Source organism: Columba livia, chromosome 3 (genome assembly GCF_036013475.1).
Source record: "Columba livia isolate bColLiv1 breed racing homer chromosome 3, bColLiv1.pat.W.v2, whole genome shotgun sequence".
In the NCBI taxonomy this organism is placed as follows: domain Eukaryota; kingdom Metazoa; phylum Chordata; class Aves; order Columbiformes; family Columbidae; genus Columba; species Columba livia.
Genome location: NC_088604.1, coordinates 15421901 through 15444895, shown reverse-complemented (window position 1 = coordinate 15444895; position 22995 = coordinate 15421901). Strand labels below are relative to the sequence as shown.

Below are 22995 nucleotides of genomic sequence, written 5' to 3'. Positions count from 1 at the left end.
CCTTAAAACATTTCTGAAAAAAATAGTTATAGCAGGAAAAAAAGAGTAAAAATTATATTGATGTGTATTTAAATGGAATTGTGTAAAGGAGCTCAGGTTTTATGACTTTTCATCTTCACATCCTGAATGGGGTAATCCTACAAATTCTGGAGAAGAATAATCCAATGATCTAAAGTTGCTCATTGAAAGAGAAAGAAGACTTAGTTTCTGTAATAAAATTTCCATCACCTGGGTTGTTTTTTATTAATTGCTAAATTCTTTGGAGGAGGAAAGAAGTGAGTAAGAGAAAGCCAGCATAACAAATCCCTATTTATTCTTCTGAGAACTGAAGAATTTTTGTAGTTACAGTATCTAATGGTTATTATTCCTTTACCACTATGAGATTTTGGAGTTAATACGGTACATTAATTTAAATCCATTAAATATAACTAATGAAAACTAGCTTGTAGGCAAGTGAACGGCTGGAACAGTCCAAGTATGAATAATGGGGAACATGTGTGAATGAAAATTCGGCACTTCATTGATATATTTAGAGCCATGGTGTGAATGGCCTCCTGTGAGACACTACTTAGGAGTAGAGAATTAATGAATTATTTGGTGACTCACTGTTAATGCATTTTTAGTGGATACTGAGATGCATTTACTGACATGATAACATTGTCTGGGTGTGCAATGTTCCAGAATAAAAGATGAATCTTCTTCAAGCGATGAAGACCCTAGAGCTGCCAAACAAAACCTCGGGTCATTACAAACCAACTCAAGTCATCTCTCATTATTGTCTGGAATCAGTTACAAAAAAACACTTCGACTCACTTCTGACCAGCTTGTGAGTTAATTTTACCTCCTTGTCCTAGAATGTCATTTCTAATACAACATGGACAATACTGTTATTCAGGCTTGCAAAGCTTAATTAGCTCTTATGTCTTGCATTTAATTACTTCTCTTGTTATATTAAGAAAAAAAATGGTTTTCCTTCTCTTTTCACTATTAAGCATGAATGTTTCACCTTGCAGTGAGTGCTGGGGTTTAGAGATTGGGAGACATGGGATCCCATTTAGAAAATTATCAAAATTAAATTCCCAAAGTATGTGTTAGCTGCATGAGTAAATGTACTAGAACCATGTCCTTCTTGTATTATGTATAATGTGTATATGTTAACCCACAGACCTCTCTTTTTTCTTTTTCCTCTCCTCTCCTTTGTAGGCAGACAGCCATATTTTACATAAATACAGTTTTCTTTTAGTAACTTCTGAATGTGAATTCTGCTTGTGAATTTACTATGAGGCCAGGCTATTAATTTCTTTGGAGCCAGTTCTTTTCCTCTGCGACAAAGGTGTTTTGATTTACAGTGACAAAACTGTTAGTTTTCTGTTCTGCCCATTACAATTTGATCTGGAAAAATGGGCTATTTTAAGGAAATACTTTTTATCATCTGATTTGCAGCCAGTTAATTTTCTGAAGGAAACCCACACAAGGCACACAGCATTAAACAGCCCATCACTCACTGCCTGAATAGTTTGCAATAAATACAGAATTTTTCCCAAGAGACAGATGGGATGTGTTAGTAATCTTCTATAACAAACAAAAAGGAAGGGTTACACAAATACATTGATGCATTTCAGATTCAGAAACCTTGCAGAAATTAGCTGAAGCTAGAACTATTAGATTGGTTTCTTGATAAAACAGTGGGTGAGGGTCATCAGGTACCCATCAGTTCTTCTGCATTCCCGCCTCCTTTTCACTTCTTAACTCACTGAACAATTGCAGTGAAACATAACTAAGAAAGTTTTGTGAAAATGAATGGTTAGATCCACAAATAGAATCAAATAGGTAGTCTCTTGCCCAATGAGTAGCTGAATGACACAGGAGACAGTGAGAGGGAAGGGCAGGGAAATGGCAGAGTTCATGAAATTTGGTGGGCACTGAAGGACAATAGGTCATATAGTATGAGAAGTGAGTTATTACAGGAAAGAGGTGTAATACTATAGAACACAAATCCACATATAAACACTATTAGTTAGAGTTACCCACATTTCTGCATATGTATCAATATCTCAGAAATGGAAAACCTCCATAGATAGTCCCTATTCCATAATTAGTTATTGTTTATATGAACTTTCGGGGATTTTTTTTAATATCTCTGACTGTGAAATTGATTTTTTTTTTTCTTTGTTTGCTTTGTTCTGCTCCATAAATAAATGCCTAATGTACACTGTGCAAACCCCTGCTGTCATTGTTTAGACAACAGCTCTGCTGAAAGCAATAAGATTCATTATGACGAGCGCAGTGATCATCTGTGGTTTGTGTTTGCACTGTGTCCATTTCACATGCTCAGTTTGTTGATTATCTTGCTGATACTGTCTTGCAGAAAAGCTTAAAGCTCAAGAATGGCCCCAACGATGTGACCTTTAGTGTTACAACACAGTATCAGGGCACTTGCCGCTGTGAAGGCACCATTTACCTGTGGAACTGGGATGAAAAAGTTATTATTTCTGACATCGATGGAACAATCACACGGTGAGTTCACAAACAGGGAGAGGTCTTATCTGCAAGGACAAGCTGTCCTTTAAACTAAAGGAAAAAGTAATTGACAGGGAATTGTGAGTCCTAGAATCATCATATTGTAGGGGGGGTTGGGGCATGGTTGTTTTGTTTTGTTTTTGTTTTTTAGCTTTCAAACAATGCAAGAATCATTAGCTGAATTCTTAATTCCATGAAGACACATGCCATCTGCACCCATTATTTGTCGCCTATTGGTGTTCCATGGTAGTATTTACAGTGGTTTTGGAGGAACTTCTGCAAAATAATAACCTTTTTGCTGCATCACACCTATGAAGTACACTGGCTACATTAAAAAGAAGAAACGTGTGAATTCTGTTTTAAAAGGCATTATTAGGGCATTCCAGTGAGAGGCATTGTTAGTTAGAAGATAAGACTCCAAAATCAATGTCAGAATTAGAATTTGATGGAAAGTTTCAGATTAGTGCTTTGAGTAAAACCCACCATGCTGGAGTGACCAAAATGAATCACTCTGTTGCTGATTTTTTTATTTAGTTAGTCATTTAATATTGGGGAAAACAATAGTGTGTGCAACAGGGAAACACCTAATAAAAAAATAAATATTTTCTTTTGATCTTTTAAAATGAAATGCTTACATACGTTTCAAAATAATTTTATTTGAAAATCAAGCTTGGTAGTATCTAAAGACATGGACCTGTTGGAGGGGGTCCAGAGGAGGCCACCAAGATGATCAGAGGGCTGGAACAGCTCTGCTGTGAGGACAGGCTGATAGAGTTGGGGTTGTTCATCCTGGAGGAGAAAAAGCTCTGGGGAGACCTTATTGCAGCCTTTCAGTGCTTAAAAGAGGCCTGTAAGAAAGATTGGGACAGACTTTTTATCAAGGCCTGTTGTGACAGGACAAGGGCTAATGGCTTTAAAGTAAAGGAGGGAAGATTCAGACCACATATAAGGAACAACTTTTTGACTATGAGAGGGGTGAAACACTGGCCCAGGTTGCCCAGAGATGTAGTAGATGTCCCTGGAACACTGCAGGCCAGGCTGGATGGGGCTCTGAACAACCTGATCTAGTGGAAGCTCGTGGCAGGAGGGTTGCATTAGATCACATTTAAAGGTCTCTTCCAACCCAAACCATTCTGTGATTGCATTATAATTATTAAAAAAAGACAATAAGGAAGAATAATTTCCAAGAGCAATTGGGGTGAATTAAAATACTTGATTTAAAATGAAACTACTTTCTTTGTCGTGATTTATCCACTGTAGGGCAAACCTTTTTTTTGGTGCCAGCATAAATTAATATCCCCTGCTTTGTTTTCTTAAACTTCAATGAAGTGAATGAAATCTATTCTTCTCTCTGCTGTTGAGCTGGCAGAAAGTTACTGGATCACTTTGTCTTACAATACCATTGCAAATCCATTCTAAGACAAGGGTGTGGGTCTCTTTCTGTATCTGCATAATGCATAGCCAAGTGAGCTGCTCAGTTTTTCTAGGTGTTACTATAGTGTAAATAATATTCTCCTATGTAAAGCAGGAATAGATATAGTATAGCTATCTTATGGTACTTTGTACATGACCAACTGCTGGCTTTTTGTGGAGAGATTTGTTTCAAGTCAGCTAGAATGTGACTTACCTTATGCTTACACTTTCCCATAAACTTCTCTTATGGGTATATGTGGTTTATTTAGTAAACATTTTATAGAAACCTCAAAAAGTATGCTTAGTACCGGCTGGCCTACCACACCGATCTGATGGATAGCCTATATGCTGTGACTTCCATGTTACCTATGGGTCATGAGGTTATCCACAAAGACAAGTCCTGGGGCACAAGAGTAGTTAAAACAATGTGGCCAAGGATAGGTGTGTCAGTTCTGTCTCAAAAGAAAGGGGAGTAAAATAATCCTCTTCTGATCATAATCAGTACCTTACAGAAAACCTTATTTTCCTTTACCGCTAGCCGGATAAGTTAGTGGGGTTTGTATGAACCTCAATGGTGGTTGTAAGTATTGTTCTTTTTCAATTAATTTATATTCTTTTTCCTTTATTAAGGTCAGATACTTTAGGTCATATTTTGCCAACTCTTGGGAAAGACTGGACACACCAAGGGATTGCAAAGCTGTACCATAAAGTGAGCCAGTGAGTATTCAGTATATCTGTTTGTGCATCTGTGGCTTGTTTGTGTTTATTCATTTGCATATAAAAATTAAAATTTCTCTAGGCTTCTCTTAACCTACAAGGGTGATAATTTCATCAGTATCTTGTCAATTCTGCTGTACGATAGCCACAGCAAAACCTACTTTGTGATATCAAAAGCAAAGGCCCCAAATTAATGAGTAGTGATTGCTCCTCCAACCATCCCAAACATATGGCTACGTTTAATTCCAAAACCAGTAGTAATTTGAAGTGGAACTTCTTTTGCAAACTGGGAATTGCAGCAGCATTAATTTATAAGATGCTTTTATACTTTCCCTCCTCTCCTTGCTGAGGAGACTCTGAGATGCATAAGGACTGTTCAGCCTGGGGTGGTCACTGTAGGTGGAGTTCTCGCCAAACTTAACTTACCTGGAGTTAAGCAGGGATGAAATCTAAAGCACATGGGATGAATCCATTTGGGGGAGTTCCCTTGTTTTCCAGTGAGCATAAAGGGAGATTAGTGAATCTTACCTCTATAGCTCAGCACAATGTCTTGAGTAGAAATGGACCCATTTTGGATATTCACTGCTGATGTTATCGTTGTTTTTTTTTTTGTTGCATAAATAACAAGTTTAAAAGATAGAGATGATTTTTGCTACTGATGATTTTACAATTCATTTTGTTATTTCTGTATTTAAGTATTTTCAATTCCATTATTCAATTGCAAAGTTAGAAAGGATCAATCTTGAAATATTTTTGTGTCATTGGTTAATTTTGAGAGTAGGTGATAAGAAATCACTGCTTAAAGTGCAATTTGAAGACATAAAAGTCAGTAAGACATACGCTGTGAAGACCTTGATGAACTGGCCTTTACCTGGCAACACCAGTGTGAGCTGCTCTATTAATAGCTCAGTAGTTGATCTGTGCTAGTGCCTCTTGCTCCGTAGTAATAAATACCTTTTGTGCTACAGTGGGTGAAAAGATCTGGATTCATCATGTTTACTTGTGGGTCGTACACTCTGTGCAATTCATGGAGAAAGACAGGCATATTTGAAAAGTAGCTCAGGATACTTGAGATCTAACGATGTTTGGAAAAACTTCTTTTTCCAATAGCTTTTGAAATACTGGACAACAGTAGATCAGTTGTGCTTCTGGTCAGTTAATGTCATTAACAGGGAGACTAGAACAGGGAGACCTAAAACAATATATTTCAAAAAACTTGGGTATTTCCTCTGATAAATATGAACAGGAGAAAAACAGTCAGACTGTACCAACTCCCATGGGGTGATGTGTGGGAATCCTTCTAGGTGAGCAAGGCTAGTGCAAGAGTACAGGTGTACTGCTGGTCCCCTGGATGCAGTTTGCAGTGTAGTCAGGACATGGGGTAATCTGGAGGATCAAAGAGAGAATGTGGCGAGTTTTGTGATTAGCAATTGGGAGAAAAAAGGAAATGAGGAGAACAATTAATTGATGTCTGAATGGAATCAGATGAAGTATCTGATATATTCTGATGTTATACATTCAGATTTTAACTTTTACAAAGAGAATTACTGATTGCTGTCTGTTGGTATTTTTGCTTTATGCAGAAAATAAAATTGGTTTTCTTTATGAAGTTAAATTCAGCTGTTCTTACATATTCAAATTACTGTAAATGTTTGAAGAGCCTCTGGTACACATCACTCTGTCCTCTTAGTTAATCTGATTTGTTCTGTGTACTAGGGTTATGCTAAGGTTCATTTAATGCTTTTCATTTTACATGGATGATGAATTATAAATTATGGATGATGGAAACTAAATTGTGCCAGAGACACTTGTCTGTGGTTTTATTCTGTATGGACATATGTAATCACAGAAAAGACAGGATAGCCTGGGAATTCACATGCTGAGCAGTATTTAGTTCTGTATATAACCTTTGCAATACATCTGTTGAAAATTATTTTTTTTTAATTGCAGTTGTTATTTCTATGTCTGCCACCATTATGAATCATTAGGGCTTTGGTGATCATAAACATGGGGGAAAAATAGATTTGAGTCATTTTGTTTTTCAAATTACCGAATTAATTATGTAGGGACTAGATATTACAGCTGAACACCATATTAATGTTCAGTGGTTAGATTTTATGACCACATGTGCACTGAATACAGCATTTATTTTCTGAACAATAATTTTGTATAGGACTTTGGAAGTAAATTACTATTATGTTCTGTCATAAACAGAAGGAAGGATAACTTGTGACTTCTGCTGAAACTTTTATTTCAGTGCGAAGTCAAAGATTGCTTTTCATACTGTGTTTTGAAGTTCAAATTTGCTCTGACTCTAAGGAATATGTTACTGCTGCACATAGACTGGTGGTTTTTTGCAGAGGCCCAAGAGATAGGAGCACAACACCGTTAATACAGCCAAGGCACTGTTGTCTGCTTTATGCCAAGTGTTTTCCTCTTAGCAGATTTCTTCTCAGTTAGTTCGAAGGAGTATGGTTCCACTATGGAGGGACAGTTAGAAAGCCATAAGAAGTCTTAAGCCACAAGAAGACCAGAGATAAATGAGCCCTCTTTAGGTGTAAATCACTAACTGCAGTGGAGCTGGACAGATTTTTAATGATGCAAGGTCCTGGCATAAATGTTTTCTTTCCTTTTAAATAAGTCTAGGTTAAACGTAAATCTTTTTAGCAATCATGATTTGATTCATGTAAAAATAAACCTGCAAAATTATTAATGTCAAAATATCTACTTTATTTCTACAGTAATTTCTTCTTTTATTTCCGTTCACAGAAACGGGTATAAATTTTTGTACTGCTCAGCACGTGCTATTGGAATGGCAGACATGACCAGAGGATACTTGCATTGGGTCAACGAGCGAGGGACGGTGCTGCCTCAAGGGCCACTGTTGCTGAGTCCAAGCAGCTTATTCTCAGCTTTTCACAGGTATTGCAATGTCACTTGTATGCAGAAAGAAACTCAGAGGTTGGTGGGAGCTGAATGCTCAGCGCTTTTTCATGATAGTGCTTGAAAATCATTCATACTGTTGTTTCTTAGATATTGGTGCAAAATTTAAGAAGAAATTTTGTTAGAGAAATGCCAAAATTCAACAGATAATTGCTTTGTTTGGTTTATCTCTTAAATGTGCCTCAATATACATCTACATTCACTGTTTACGAATTGGTACTTCTGTTGACTTGATGTGTTTTGCATAGTATATGAATATTTAGCTATGGGAAATCTGTTCACCTGTTAATAACAAGCACTTTTGTCTTGACTTGTAAGGTGTTCCAACTGGCATAAGTGTATATATATATATATAATATTTTTTTTTTTTTTTTGGTGGAAGAATATTGCTTGGTGGGTTTTGAAGAAATTAATGTGAAAAAGAAATGAACTTTTTATGCTCCTAACTGCAGGGTGGTGTTCTGTGTGGACAGTGTTGGTTTTTCTAGGTGTTGAACTATAATAAGTGAATTATAATAACACAGATTGTGAATATTGTACCTTCTTCCTAATTCAGTGAAGCGTGTCAAGTGATTACTGAAAATATTTTAAGTTGTTAAAAGCTGCTGTGACAGGATGTATTTCCTTAGAATTTTTAATGGATGGTTGTTCAGGTGTTCTCCTAATTGAGTGGCACGCTACAGACTGTCTTAACAGTCATGTTCTAAATATAAGAGACTGTGGAGGTATTACAGTGTACTTCTTATACTGATTAAATAATAAATGCAGTGAAAGGGTAGTTACTGTTATGATACTCATATCTAGAAATATATTTAAAGTGATAGTCTTTTTGGTATCTTGTTTAGACGAAAGAATGCCCATCTTTCAATATATGCTATCATAACTGTTGTGATGTGTGGGCAATAAATGACTTCATTGTCATCCATAGATTTAGTTATTGTGAATTTGAGGGCTCTGAGATCAGCTGCATGCGAGACTGGGGAAAGATGGTTTTATTCCTCTTTTGCACATTCTCAAACTTTGATTTGGAGGTGCTGTTCCAAAGTGCTGTATTACTCCTATGAAGCTTCTGTGCTATTCACATCTTCCTTGACATATGTGTTGGTGCTAGGATGTGGGATTCTGAGCTTCTTAAGCACTTTTGTGTCATGCTGGCATCTTCCTGTGTTTTGGGAACTCCAGACTCTGCCACCTGTTCCATCTCCTTGCCAATAGAAGCTGTTGTGAAAGGGCTTTTGCCCAGAGATGAGAAAACTGCTCTGTTCATTAATGAATTCTGTATTCTGTAAGGAGCAACTGAAGAGAAGCAGAAGATTACTTTGTTCCTTAACTTCTGCTAATTAGCAGTGAAAGAGGATCCTGACTGTAGAAATATCTTAACAGGCTGAGGTGCTTGTAGCACATGAGGTAATTGCAATCCTTTAAAAGAAAAGAAAGAAAAAAAGCTATACCCAGTGAAGGCTAATGCGATCTATGAATCATTCTGCAGATCTCAGGAAGCAGTTTACTTGATGACAATTTATGTCTCTTAAGTCTTTATTTAGCACCTACTCTTGTAATCAACCATCCTTGCTCAGTATCATCTTTACAGCATATGTTTCAATAGAAGCTCCCTTGTTTCAGAGCATTTATTTGCTATGCCCAGTATGTAAGCTTGGGAAAGCGATTTTTTTCTTCATGGGCCTGTGATATCCAAAGGGAGATTTATTGGAGAAGGGTGGGGGGGTCTGTAGGAGTATGCAGCCAGGTGAAAATCTTTAATAAAGAAAACAAAATGGTTTGTGCTATATTTTATGTTCATATTCAGCCTCCCTTTTTTATCATTTCAGGGAGGTGATAGAAAAGAAGCCAGAAAAATTTAAAGTTCAATGTTTGACAGACATCAAAAATTTGTTTTATCCTAACACAGAACCCTTTTATGCCGCTTTTGGAAACAGACCTGCTGTAAGTAATAGCTGAATTAATTTCTATTGCACAGAACAAAAACATTGCTGTTATGTTGTGGTTCTGTTACATGAGAACCTAGAAGCTTTAAATGGAGGTTAGGAATGTTTTATTAGGCCCTGTACAAAGGAGAATATAAAGGTTTTTTCTCAAAGATCTTACAATGTCAGATACAAACAGAGATGGAAGAGCAGCAAAGTAAAATTGTTATATCTGCATAAGTTAGCATAACAGTAATACTGGTTGAAATCCTAACCAAAAAATCCTTGAGCTTGTGTGAAAACACTGATCTTATTTTACTGCACACTGATACAGTGTCAGTGAGGTACCCGCGGACAGACAAAGCTTTTTGGATGGATACTGGTGGGACTTACTCTGGAAACTCTAAGTACACTCAAAATAACTTGGACATCCCACTGAAATCAAAGGTTCCACTTTGCATGGGAAGGGATATCTTGTTTGACACAGAGAGGGGCAGACATCTCTGTAACCTGTGTGAAGGCTGAATAGTGGGGCTCTCGGCTTTTCTTACTCCTATCCTCTTCTGAAGTAACTTTTTAGACGCTTTTCTGGTCTTGTGTTGTGGAAGACACCTACCTCTAGTTCAATTTTTTTGAACACCAAGGAAATAAAATAATTATTTTCATGCACACTTCAACAAAATTTCAAGTAAAGCAGTAAATGAATATTTCTAAAGGAATTACTGGTAGCTCACTCTGATTGCTGTTGGAGAGCAGTCCTGAGGTGTGAGATGTGCTACTGGCTTTGAGAAAGTGATGAGCCTGATGTCTTTGGTAGTGTGTGTTTACTGCGTACCCCCCGCCCCCCAGTGAATTTTCAGTGCTTATGGACATTAGAGGTGTAGATAGTGCATGGACTGCCATGATGCTGAATTCTTGAAGTGACTGCTGTTTGCTTTTGTTCAGTTACTTTATTTTTTTGGAATATTCTTTACAATATGGAGATTAAAATAATCTTTAATCTTCATGAACATTCCAGTCTTTCACCACCTCAGCTTTTTAAACCAAACCATTGACTTATATTAGTAAAGTGGAAGCTTGTTTTTGCTCTGATCTTCTGGGAGTTATTTTTATCTTTGCTTTGGTAACGCATTTCTTCAGAACAGATCAAAACTGATGCCTTACTTTCCTTAACAATTTGAATTTCTTAGAATACGTTCTTAATTTTTACTTCTAATTCTACTGCTTCCCAGCATTGCATTTGCATTGCCTGCTGGGGCTCACTGCTGCTATTTTGGCATCTATTCCTTCCCTTCCCTTCTTTCCCCTGTGCTCTGACATGGCATCAATATATGGGTATGGCACAAATCCGAACTTGGGAGCTAAGACATGTTTCCAGGGGTTTTAATATGGACACAGTTGTTGTGGTTTCCTCTTGTGATCTTGTCCTTACAAACTAATCGCTATTTTACGTGTCACTTACGTTTTAATCTTTTTACACTATTGCAAGATATTGGTACAACACATTCAAGAAATTAATTGTTCTCTGAAAGAAAATGGAAGTGCAAATACTTTTGAACCAGATTTCATTAGTTTTTAATTGAATGTTATTTTTGTGTCAAGGGAAGTTACTGAAAACCAAGCAAATCAATAACAACAACCAAACAAAAACACAAACCAAAACAAACACTCCGCCCCCCCCCCAAGAACCCCAAACCAAACGAAAAACCAAACATCAACCCCAAATCCAACAAAACAGGTTTTTGATCACTAGTTTAAACAGAAGTGGCAAACTCCTTACCTAGCTGCAAATTGGCTGTTTCATGAGCATTTTGTTAGTCTGACCTCAGGTTTGTAATATATTAGAGAATTTCAGATACACAATGACTAGATAGATGTAGTACCAATCCTGTGCAAATATGTTCTTTTTGTGTGAAATAATCCAGCAAGAATAAACATTATTGTGCAAAGGCAGAATCATGATTTTTCTTTTTTTTCCCTCTCTTTTGTTTAGGATGTTTATTCATACAAACAGGTGGGAGTTTCTTTAAACAGAATATTTACAGTTAACCCCAAAGGAGAACTTATACAAGAGCATGCAAAGACAAACATCTCATCGTAAGTAATCTCTTATGCCTAACACCTTGCAGACTAAATTAATTTGCTATTCTAACTGATGACTCAGGTTGCCCAAAGATGCTTTTAATTTCTTAGACATTTCAAACAAAACAGAAAAAAATACAGACTTGACACTTTCCTTCAGTTAAACTGACAAAAAGAAATTGTTTAGTATTTAGTTTAATATATTACATGAGTAAAGCAGATGGAAATGAATTATCAGTGTGTACTATTTAGTCAGCATAAAAATGAGACTAGCCGGTTTCCTGAAGCCATCCGCCTTTTCAAAACTTCCCTTTCCTGCAGCTCCTGTCTGGAAGAGACAGAAAACAAAATCTGAAGATAGGGCTGAGGGCTTCCAGCGAGATACTTAGGCACTGTAGCACCTAAAACTGAATGGAAATGGTCTTTTAATAATGTTAAGATTGTCCTTAATTGAAGGGGAGCCATATGTGTATGAAATATGAATAATGAATTGAGCAGGGATCTGTTTGAGCTGAGCTGGACAGAAATGGAGAAGCAAAATAGGGGGCTTGAATATTTTAGCAGGTGATCTGGATGGAAAATATAATGTATTTATTATATAAGTATTGTTGCTTAGAATTTATGGATTTCTTATCTGAACTCTGAATCCTCCCTGGAAGCTAGGAACCCAAATCGAGTTTAGTTTCATTTATTTGAGTGGGCTGACTTGTCTGTGTAAGAGTAGGCATACCTTAGTGGTTAGGGACTTATAAAAATTCAAAACCCATCTGAAATGGCTCAGTGTTCTTGTTATTTGTTTATTTTCCAGCTATGTCAGACTATGTGAAGTGGTAGACCACATTTTCCCTTTGTTGAAAAGAAGCCATTCTTCAGACTTCCCTTGTTCTGATACCTACAGTCAGTTCACCTACTGGAGAGAACCTCCGCCGCCTTTTGAAACTCAGGACACACATCCATCCTCGTCTTAACGGCACCTCCACATGGTTGGCCTCAGCTCAAAGAAGGTGTTAGCTTGTATTGAATGGACAGCACTTGGCTTTGGCTCTTGACAGTTCAGCTGGAATCTGTGATGTGACGTTGTATTCTTTTGCTGTCAGCAAACTTAGAAATGCTTTCTCATACTTAGTCACATTTCCAGATGACGAGGAGTCTCACTAGGAATAGAAGTTCTGTTTCTAGCTCCTCAAATTGTGCCATACAGTTTCATTTTTTTAAGGTCAAATAAAAGTGAAGTTATGTTGGAGTTGCAGTTTAACATGCCATAAGGTTGTAAAGTGGTACCGTATCTCTTCTGCATCGCTGAAGTCATCTTTCATCTCATCAGAACCCCCTGCAAGTAAGTAAGGGAGCTGAAGATGTGCACCTGTCCTGACAACTGGTGACACGGACAGGGGGTTGCAATCTGTATGTCAAAATTCCTTTCTCTGAAGGAGTGAGTGATAGATTCTCTTTTCCCTTGTTTGACCAACAACTGTTTAAGAGTTAATTACTGGTCTAGATCCTCAGCCATAGTAAATCAGTGCAGCTATCAAAGCCGATTGAGCTGTGTTGATTTATTTCAGCCTGTTGTTTTGACATGGTAACACTTTTCTGAGGAAATGATGTGTAATTAAATAGAAAGCAAAGGAAATAAGGTGGCCAGATCCTGGCAGTCTTTCTCAATTTGAGAAAAATTTCAGGAATAGCCATTCGTGAGAGGAAATGGCCTCAAGTTGCACCAGCGAAGGCTCAGATTGGATATTTGGAAACATTTATTCACAGAATGGGTTGAGAAGCAGTGGAACAGGCTGCTCAGGGAAGTGGTGGAGTCGCTGTCCCTGGAGGGGTTTAAAAGCCATGTAGAGGCTAAGTTTAGGTTATGGTTGGACTTAATGATCTTAAGGGTCTCTTCCAACCAAAGTGATTCTATGATTCGGATTAAAGTAAGCGTGCAAGTGGAGGATACAGGCCACTGCACATAGTGCCCATCTTACTGAAGTCAATGATTTTCAGTAAAGACTTCTTACCCACCAAATGTACTGGGTTTCGAGATTGTTACTGAGCCAGGAACACTAAGGATTTTGTCAAAATGGAATGGTTTTATTTGAAATATTATTTTGGCTAAAATGTGAAAATGTGAACTTTGATGCTGGTGAATGATGCATCTCAGGTTTTTACCGTACGGATTTTTTTTGGTTTTGTATCATAATGAATGGATGCTTTTAGTGCAATTTATTCTCCGAGATAATGAAATCTCCCTTTTAATATATTTTTTTTTTTTTCCTTATTTGTCCAGACACAAGCTGCAGATACTGGTTTTGCTACCTGCTTTTGACTGCCTTATGCCTTAACTGCGCATGCTAAAAGCAATACTGCAGATCAGTTGATAATGTTTTCCCAATGGTCTGCCTTTCCACAATGCGGTACTTGACTTAAAATGTAGCCATCAAGTTGCCACATGCCAAATGATCCTCAAATGTGCTTGTAGCTAGGAAAGAAACTTTTTTTTTTCCTTTTAAAATGTATTTAAAAGTCTAATTATTCTCTGAAACACTTGAAAATGGCATCATGGTATTCCATGTATATTGTATTTCAATATGGCTATAACAGTGGCTCACGAACTGTGGTCTCTGCCAGCTTATGATCTGTGGGGCTGTGGTGCATGTTTTGCAGCTACTTTGTAGTGTTCTCAGTTAAGAGTTTAATAATAGGAAGGCAGAGTGGTCCAGGAGAAATTTTAATACATGATTGTGGTTCGTTAGCACCCAAAAGTTTGGGAATGGCTGCTCTGTATCACATTTGTTGTGTTTCAACAAATTCTGGTTTTGCATGTCATCAGAGATCGCAACATTGGTAGGATGGTAACTCTATAGTAGGGGTTTTCTAACTTTTAGTGCTGAAGTCTTTATCTGGGATGTCAGGGGCCAATTTATGATTTCCCTGTGCCTTCAGTAGTAATGAATACAAGTGCAATCCTTGCTCCAGCTGCAATGTTGAGTGGTGAGCCCTCCCGAAGCCTTCCTTTTCACGTGGACATTGCTGCTTTGGGCAAGCTGCGTGCCTGCTTTGGAGATACCAGGACTAGTAGACAGACACAAAGGGGAAGAAAGGTACATTTAACAACCCAGACTCGAAAAATTAAAGAAAATGCAGATATTTTTTTACTTATGGATTGAAGGAATGTGGTATGGATTTTCTGAAAGACAATCAGTGTGGATTGTAGGTTGCCAAACTGAGATGGTTGCATCTCTAAATATAGCCACACTGTATCTACATAGTATATATTAGTATGCGTCATTAATGATGGAATAAATGGATAAACATACTAACTACATCCTGTTTTAATTCAGTTTTGGTAAAGGCCTGTCTCAATCCATTTATTCTTCAAAATAAAACCAACCCAACCCTTCTCTTCAGTGAGAGGCTGTTGGTTTTGTTGTTTTCATCCTTCTCAGTGGTTAAAATCTGATCCCTGAAAGTTCTTCACAATTAAAGCCTGTGATTTGTTTACTTATAACTTAATAAATAGCTAAATCAGGGTTGTTTGTTGCAATTAGTATTTCAAACCAAATGATAGTGTGAATGAGTGGTCATTTTAATTCCATTGTATTTTTAGCTGTAGTGCAGCACTGGCACAGGTAACCCCGCCATGCTGTGGAATCTCTATCTCGGAGTTTTTCAAGGCAGTAGAACAGTTCAGGCTCACTTGATCTGGTGTTGGCAACAATCCGCTTCAAGCGTGAAGTTGGACTAGGTGACCTGCAGGGGTCCCTTCTGACCAACATTTCTGAGATTGTGTCAAGTTAAACGCCTGAGTTCTGGCATCCTGTTATAGCCCTTTGTGTCTGAAAGTTGAAATACAGCTGAACAGTGAAATGAACGTGTTGTTTGTATAACTAATGTTTTATTAATTTGCTCACGGAAAAGACAGTTAGAGAAATCAGAGTTTTGACCTGCTACAAACATCGCTGTACTTTTTCAGAGAGTGTAAGATGTTTTGATTTGGTAGCGGAGCAATTTTATGCATAACATTTAAACTGCGTTGTTAATTTATATAGAAGAAAAATGAATGGTTTAACAAATTTGTACTCTTTCTGTGAAAGAAAAAAGATTCAGCCTTGCTTGCAGTGTAATGTTGGTTTCTGTTACAGAAAGAATATTTGGCTTACGTAAAAATGCAGACACATTAAATCATAGTATATCTATTTATACAATACACATAAACTAGAATAAGCAGCAGTGAGGAGTGACTAATGTTTATTTTCTTGAAGCTGCTGACCATACTGCTCCAGCTGTGTTGTGTGCGGGAAAGACGACCATACTTGCTGCATTAGTTATGTTGAAGATAAAATGTTACCGCTGTAATTTGGAGAGGGAGGAGAGAGAAGGTATTGAGTATTTTTTATTTATAGAGAAGGATTATTATTTCAAAGCCTGTTTATATACAGTATTGACTCTGTATATGTGTGTGCTACTGCAACAATGAAAATCATTTTAACACCTCATTTTGATCTGCTGAATACAACAAAGGTAGAAATATATATTGTAATAAAAGCAAATATAATTTTTTTCTGACTTTTCTGTTTTTCTGTATGCTTTGACTGCGGCAGAGTGCTTTTGCATGGCTGCTGACACTCTGTATAACATCGCGTTTGTAGCTCCAGTCTTGATTGTCTGTCTCTTCTCAGGGCTATCCGGTGTAACTTCCAGCACTTCCAAAACATTTGCTGTTCAGCTGCAGCATTTGACCCAGAGCTATTTCAAATGGAAAGAGTTCATTGAGAAGATGGGGCCAGGGTCTGGGCTCTGGCTGTTTTGGGGGGTAGCAAAAGCACCTTGAAGCCAAGAGCAATGAGGTGGAAACTGGAGCAAATTGGATCAGTCAGGGATCATACCCCACCCCAGAATTTTTTAAAATCTTCCTTTTGTCTAATTCCTAGTGTGACCTAAGGAAAGACTATCCATTTTGAATGGGAGTGCTGTTATTCATGGCAATGAGACCAGGTAACTTTTTCTTTTTTCATTCCCATTGACATTGGCTGTGCTGGTGGCGAGAAGCAAATCCTCTTCCCTCCTGTCTGCGAGCCCAGAGCTGCCTTCTGCTGCCCTGGGGTTTGCTGAGCAGACTGGTCACGGCCCTAGTGAGTCTGCCAGGCTTGTGTCAGTCGGTATGAAAACAAAGATGTTTGGGGTTGATAAGGCTCTGCAGCAGCTCAAGTTCTGTGTTAAAAATACAAGAGCAGCCGTATTTGGTCAGACTGCAGTCACTGCCGCTTCAGTCTTCTCTATTTTTCTGTATGTCTCTGGCTTGTGTAAACATTTACACTGGAGCTCTGGAGACAGGCTTTGAAATGAAGGTGCCTTTTTAATTAAAAGTTGGAGAAATGGTGCTTTTGCATCAGCAACACAAACTTTATAAGGACATAGTAATTGCTCCTGGAATATCCCATTAACACTAGAGGCAGAGCAGTCTGCAGGAGCAAGCCCCTGAGGGGTGAAGATCATAAAGTTGTTGTGTTTGTGTGGCATGGTTTGTTTTTTTACCCAATGCCATGGGGAATGTTTTTTTTTGTGTTTTTTTTTTTTTTTTTTCCTTATAAATAAATAGTCTTAATTCAATATGCATTGCAGATGCCATCAAGTACCTCAGGATAGTTCATTGCAAGAGGCAGGAGGCCATTGGTGCCAAGAGCTAGTGTCTAAAAATATAAATAATACAGCTTTCAGCTCTTCCATGAATGCATAAAAGGTGAAGCCTGGAGTTTTTTTCCTTGGTGTGTTGTTGTTTTGTTTTTGTTTTTCATTTTGTTTTGTTTATGAAAGTCCACCAGTGTATAGTGGTGAAGGGAGTACTTGCAGTGCCACAACCTCAGGTGGTCATAGCTCTTTTGTTTGCAATAAAATCCAGCCCCTGATTTTGTTCTGTACCATGTTGGAGACATGCAAGGAATGGGCTAGTTGTAAATGAGAGGTGAGACTGGCTCTAAAAAAACCTGGCCATGGGTGCAAAGGAATTACAGTTGGTGGATGCCTTAGGGAAGAGATCCTCCTCATCGAGACGTTTCCAGCCACTGGGATGTGAAGGACAAAAATAAAGGTAGCATGAGAAATTATTATTGATTTATTTTTTTTGTCCCAAGGTGGAACTAAAGAAATGAAACAAAACCAGAGCAAGCGGCCAAAAAGCAGCTGCTTGTTTCCATCCCCATGCTGAGCCTGGGTGGCACCAGCTCAGGCGCTGGGCTCTGCCCTCTGCCTCTCAAGCAGCCTTGCCTGAAATCCCATGTCTGCATTTCACAAAGAGGTGAGAAGGCCATTTTGGCTTCATTTGCCAAACCAGAGAGAATGTCGTTGACCAAAAGGAAATCTATGTGTAAGTGTCCAAGGGGTACTGCTAACAGCAAAACAAAGTTGCAATTACAGCTAAATTTTAAGCTTATGTAAGGACTAGGGATGCTTTGTTCTTTGATGAAACAAAGCTTTCGTCTGCAATGCACACACCTCTGTAGCACCTTTTAATAAGGATTGCTTTGGAAAATAAATACAGGACATAATTTATCAGCCTGTTTAAGTATATGCTCAAGTCACCCCTCCTTGCACTGAAACTTAGGTGTATTCTTAAGCACTTTGCTGGATTAGGGGAACTAATGCCAAGAAAGCTGTGTACTGGGGAGATACAGTTTCCGAGCCGAATAATCGATCTGGCTTTTCTAAAGGCTACTCTTGGCCCGGTTTTTAGCCTCCAGCACTGTCAGGTGTTCTGCCTGCTGCCAGCAATCTATTTATTGATACAGGAAATCCATTTTGCTGTGCCTTGCTTTTAATGAGTTTTGCAAGCAAGTGGCCCCTTCCTGTGACTCATTCTGTGTTTTCTGAGCGGGAGATTGTGGTTTTAAGTTTCACGTTGGAAAGTAACCGCTGTGTCTGCTTTCCTTGTCTGCTGGAATCTCAACAAGAGGAATACATTTTGGAACAAAGAAATGTAAATGGAGTAGAACAGTTCACGTTTCTTTGCAAAATTGTATAAACATCCTTCTTTTTCAGGACAGTTAAAGATTAGTGCAAAGTGAAAACAGATCATGTTTTAAAATAACAGCTTTATCTGAGAACATTGCTGTTAACACGGGCAAAAAAGGCACTTTCCCTGATATCTCAATATGTGTTTGTCCTTTGATATGTAGCCAATAAATATCCAAAGCTTAAACAGTAGAGTTCTTTCTCTGATCTTCCACAGGAGCAGCTCCATTAGCATCTGGATGGCTGCTCAGATATGCACAGCTACGAATGCAACCTGAAGCATGAATAGCAAGTGCTACAGGTTTCCATCCAACTCCTGATCCATCTCTTTCCTTTAGGATAGTGGAGGCAAAGAGGTAGGAGATGTGGATGTATTTGTTTCTGACTTTTGCCAAAAATATGGTGGCGGAAGGAGAGAATCCTCTGCAAGCTGGGACCGTTAGCACTGAAAACTTAGATTTACGTTAAAAGCAGCCATAAATACATCAAAACCAGTGACTGGGACAGTTTCCATTCCCCATTGCTAGATGTAACTATTTATATTTCAGGCTCAGTGGCTATGTATGTACAGATAAATTGCCGCCCAGTAAAGGGCAGGGTCTGTTCTTTGCCCGCCTTGTCAACGGGTAGGCTTTGATGAGTGTCCAGCTGCCCCCCGGTCAGGTCGGGGTGATCAGTGGCCTCTGCTGACCCTCAGGCTGTGCCCAGGCATTGTTTGGCACAGCACGGACTGGCCTGGCCAAGGTGGGGCCAGGGACCGTGCTAGCACCATGCCAGATAAGTGACTGTGTGCCAGAGCCTGGCCTTGGCCCTGCTGGTTTGCTGATGTGTCCAAGATGTACCTGGGAAGAGCCGGGTCTGCGTCCCAGGCCCTATCTCCATTCTACATGTGTTGCAGCTGACTGGATAATGAGATATTGGGATCTTTCCTTCCAGGGGGTCTGGAGTGAGCTGGGCTCTTCCTATGGGCCTGAGGAAGTGCTTCCGTTCTTCTCTCCTTCAGCTTCATTTCAAGAGAAGGAACTGGCTGGTCCTGAGTTGTTTTCACCTCTGTCTAGTGCAAGTCTGTGCAATATTAAAGCACATTAGGGAGGCTGAGATCATCCCTGCAGGTCTGCAAAAGGCCAGGAAAAATCTAAAAGGTCTGCTAGCATAGGCTTCTTAGAGACAAAGCGTGGATGGGGATGTACAGAAAATCATACTTGAGAGCAAATAAACATGTTGAGAAAGCAGGAATTCAGCAGATCATGGTAAAAACATGACCTCAACTGTCAAGTTCAAGCTGGCAGACAATAACTGGAAGGAAAAGTTGTGAGGATCAGAAACTGAAGCAGCTTTATTGGGAAAGTACTGAGAGGAAAGAGAGAGAGACCTAATACTGTCATATGTGCTTTCCAATAGGGGTTTTGACATCACATAAAAATGCAATGTCTTCCATTGTGGACTTCATTTCTGATCCATGTACTGTGTGAAACGAAAGAATATGAGAAATGTCTCTATTTCTCAAAGTATGATGGGGTGGGGTGTTATTTGAAGGGGTTGTTTGCTTTGTGTCAGTAACAGGTTGTATTGAGATACGGTGACTTACGCAGCAGTCCAGCTGTTCAAACCCATGTTGCTTTCTAATGCACTCTACACAGCTTGAGAGCTCATGCAAATATTAATATTACACTTCCCTGCAAGACTTGTTTCTTCTCTTACTCTGCACGTATCGTTGGCAAGGAATCACTTCCATTTTCTTCTGACCTAGTAAATTCCTGTAAACCAAGGCTGTGGTTTCATGGGCAGCTGATCTGATCTACCGCTTTGTTACTGCCTGAAGGAAAAAGTCACTCTCCCTGTCTCCTCCTTTGCTCCTCCTGCTTCTCCACCCCACCTCCTCTCTGTACTCCTGGGATAACTTTGTTTGCTTTAGTGAGTTAAATGGGCTCGGGGGGAAGCAGGACCTTATGACTGTGCCTATGGCCTACAAAACTACAACCTAAATTTTAATATGCCCATCTCCATCCTACACATGACTTTTTCATTCTTGTAGTAATCATCATATAATTGTGGGCAAACCTTATAAAGTTACACACCTGGTGTCTATCAGTGCACTTGAGAACGTGGAGGTAGCCACATCCAGATGAGACTATGACTGGTGACGTACCACAAGAAAAATAGACACCGGATCAAAACTATCTGCCCAAGATGGAGGGACTGGGAAGCAAAACTCTGGTCCCAAGTCAGGAACAGGATCCAGCCCAAGTCCTGACACAGACATCTTGTGCCGAGGTGGATCCTTCAATGTGCTTTATGTCTCAGTTCTCCATGCACAAGATGGGAATGATGGCAGTTCCTCTGTCCCAGGCATTAATGCCCATGAGATGCTGTGACATGAAGCTGCAGGGTTGTGAAAGATATTTGAACCACCATCAGTGGCTCAGCTTCTGAAAACCCAACAGTCAAGTTCTGTCCTCACTGACCTATGGGAGGGGGAGAAATACTGTCTCCAGTTAAAAACAGGAAGCAAAAGATCTTGGTAGCCTTAGTAACCTCAACTTCAATTTCCTGAGTCCGATGTCAGAATCTCAGGTACTATGTCAGCTTTTGGTCTGTTCAGAAGAAGGACTGAGAAGAAGTGGGAGCTCAGGGCAGACCCTAATTTGTTGAGTAAAGACCTTCTGTCGTTCAGACTTTCAAAGTGACACTGCTTTGCCAATGGCCTCTGGTACTGTTGTGGCCGCTAGGACGTCTCACCATGATCCATGCAGTAGGGCACCCAGAGTGAACCACCTACGAGAATAATGCAGAAAATTGAAATTGCATGTATAAGGCTTATTTGGATTTGCTGGACAGAGAGTTAGGGTGGTGTGTAGAAACACCAAATTAGTGTTAGTCATTCTGACAGAGTGGTATAGGCCAGGACAGCCTGGCTTTTGTGGGCTACATCTGAATGGCTAGGAGATCTGCTCTTGGGGTCACTTTATAAAATTTGTTTGCTTGAGATTATGTCCCAGCTAATTTTGCAATGCGAGTCTAAATCCTTCAACCGCACATCCATTTTGTAATTTAAGTCTGCATAATTTTACCTCTGCTTGCTTACACCCACTGTCTCCTGGTTTACATAGGCTATTGCTGTTTTGTTTCTGTAAGAACTGCTGCATTGATTGATATGCGAAACAGGAAGGTAGGATGTTTTAATGTGGAATGGTATTTAGAGAGATGCGGCATCTGCGTCTAAAGTGAGAGATAGTTACAGAGTTAGACAAGTAGGCCATCAATTACAGGAGACTGAGGTTAGGACCATCTGGCTGTTTGAAACAACACCAGGTGTTAGCAAAAGCAAATTTCCTGTGTTGCAACATCGGAGGAGAGCGGCAGGCGAGAAGCAGCCCTCCAGAGCGAATCTCAGCCATGAAGGTGGCTGCTTCTCATTTCCTTCTTCAGTGCTGTCTAGTGGGAAAAAATCACTTGAAGAGCCTGACACACCTGCGTCTGCTGCTTGGTGCCTCCCAGGGCTGCTCTGGGGGAAGAGTTTGGCTGGGGATGGGGAGCCCTCCTGTAAGGAGGTCTGAGCAGGACTTGCGCCCACGCAGCTGCCGCAGCCAGCTCCTGGCTTTCCGTCCCAGCTGCAGCCTGACCATTGCTGATGGACCTGAGCTCCAACACACTGGTTTGCATACCATGATCCTTTTGAGGTCCTTCTGACCCATGGTACATGGTGTCTCCAGCCACATGCAGACCTGCCTCAGTTTCCCTCCCCACTCTGATCTGTCTCTGTCAGCCAAGGGTGGGATAGACTCATGCAGAGGGTCAAGATGGGCAGAGAAATGACCATCACCCACGGTCTCTTCAGGAGAGGAGTGTGTACTGATGGCTGTTTTCAACCATTCAGGGCTACTGGGCCACATTTTTGGAGTCACTGGCTTCATGTATGCAGAAAACATTCCTGCATTACCCATATGTGTATTGTTACATGCGAACAAACCTCCTATGCACTTAACGCTGCTTCAAATTTTCCCATGTGTACTCGATGATACTTTATTATGATTATCTACATTAAAAGGGGGAATAGGCCATAACACTGAATTTCCTCCAGCCTAGAAGTTATACTAATATAAATAAATCAGGATACAATCACATCTTCCACTAAAGTTGCTTTTACTGTGCTACACTGTAAGTGTGGCTAAGACTTGACCGAGGCTCTGGCAAGGGGCAATTTCCAGAGCACTGTTCCTGGTGAGCCCCCAGCTCAGCAGTGTCCTTTTGCAACAAGCAGGTAAGAGGTTAAAAATTAGGTAGATGCAATCTCAGTAACTGACGCAGAACCTTAGATTAGTTTTTCCTAGTTTCTATTTCTATCAGTGAGAAACAGCCCTCACGGGTTTATTTTAAACTTTAATTATTATACTTTAAT

The 22995-nt window shown here is 39.5% G+C and overlaps 1 protein-coding gene across 9 annotated transcripts in view; it reads left to right on the top strand.

The window, feature by feature from the left end:
• LPIN1 (lipin 1) overlaps positions 1 to 16147 on the top strand; it is an 82083-nt gene extending 65936 nt beyond the window's left edge. For 8 of the 9 annotated variants that reach the window (XM_005506845.3, XM_065055905.1, XM_013368451.3 and 5 more), the window contains 7 exons: positions 682 to 826; positions 2369 to 2517; positions 4564 to 4650; positions 7420 to 7572; positions 9423 to 9537; positions 11512 to 11615; positions 12409 to 16147. In XM_005506845.3, coding sequence (XP_005506902.3) covers positions 682 to 826; positions 2369 to 2517; positions 4564 to 4650; positions 7420 to 7572; positions 9423 to 9537; positions 11512 to 11615; positions 12409 to 12568 — 913 coding nt within the window. In that variant the 3' untranslated portion in view covers positions 12569 to 16147. The remainder of the gene's footprint in view (positions 1 to 681; positions 827 to 2368; positions 2518 to 4563; positions 4651 to 7419; positions 7573 to 9422; positions 9538 to 11511; positions 11616 to 12408) is intronic. The other variant, XR_010471111.1, reaches the window with a different exon arrangement.
• Positions 16148 to 22995: the final 6848 nt, after the last annotated feature.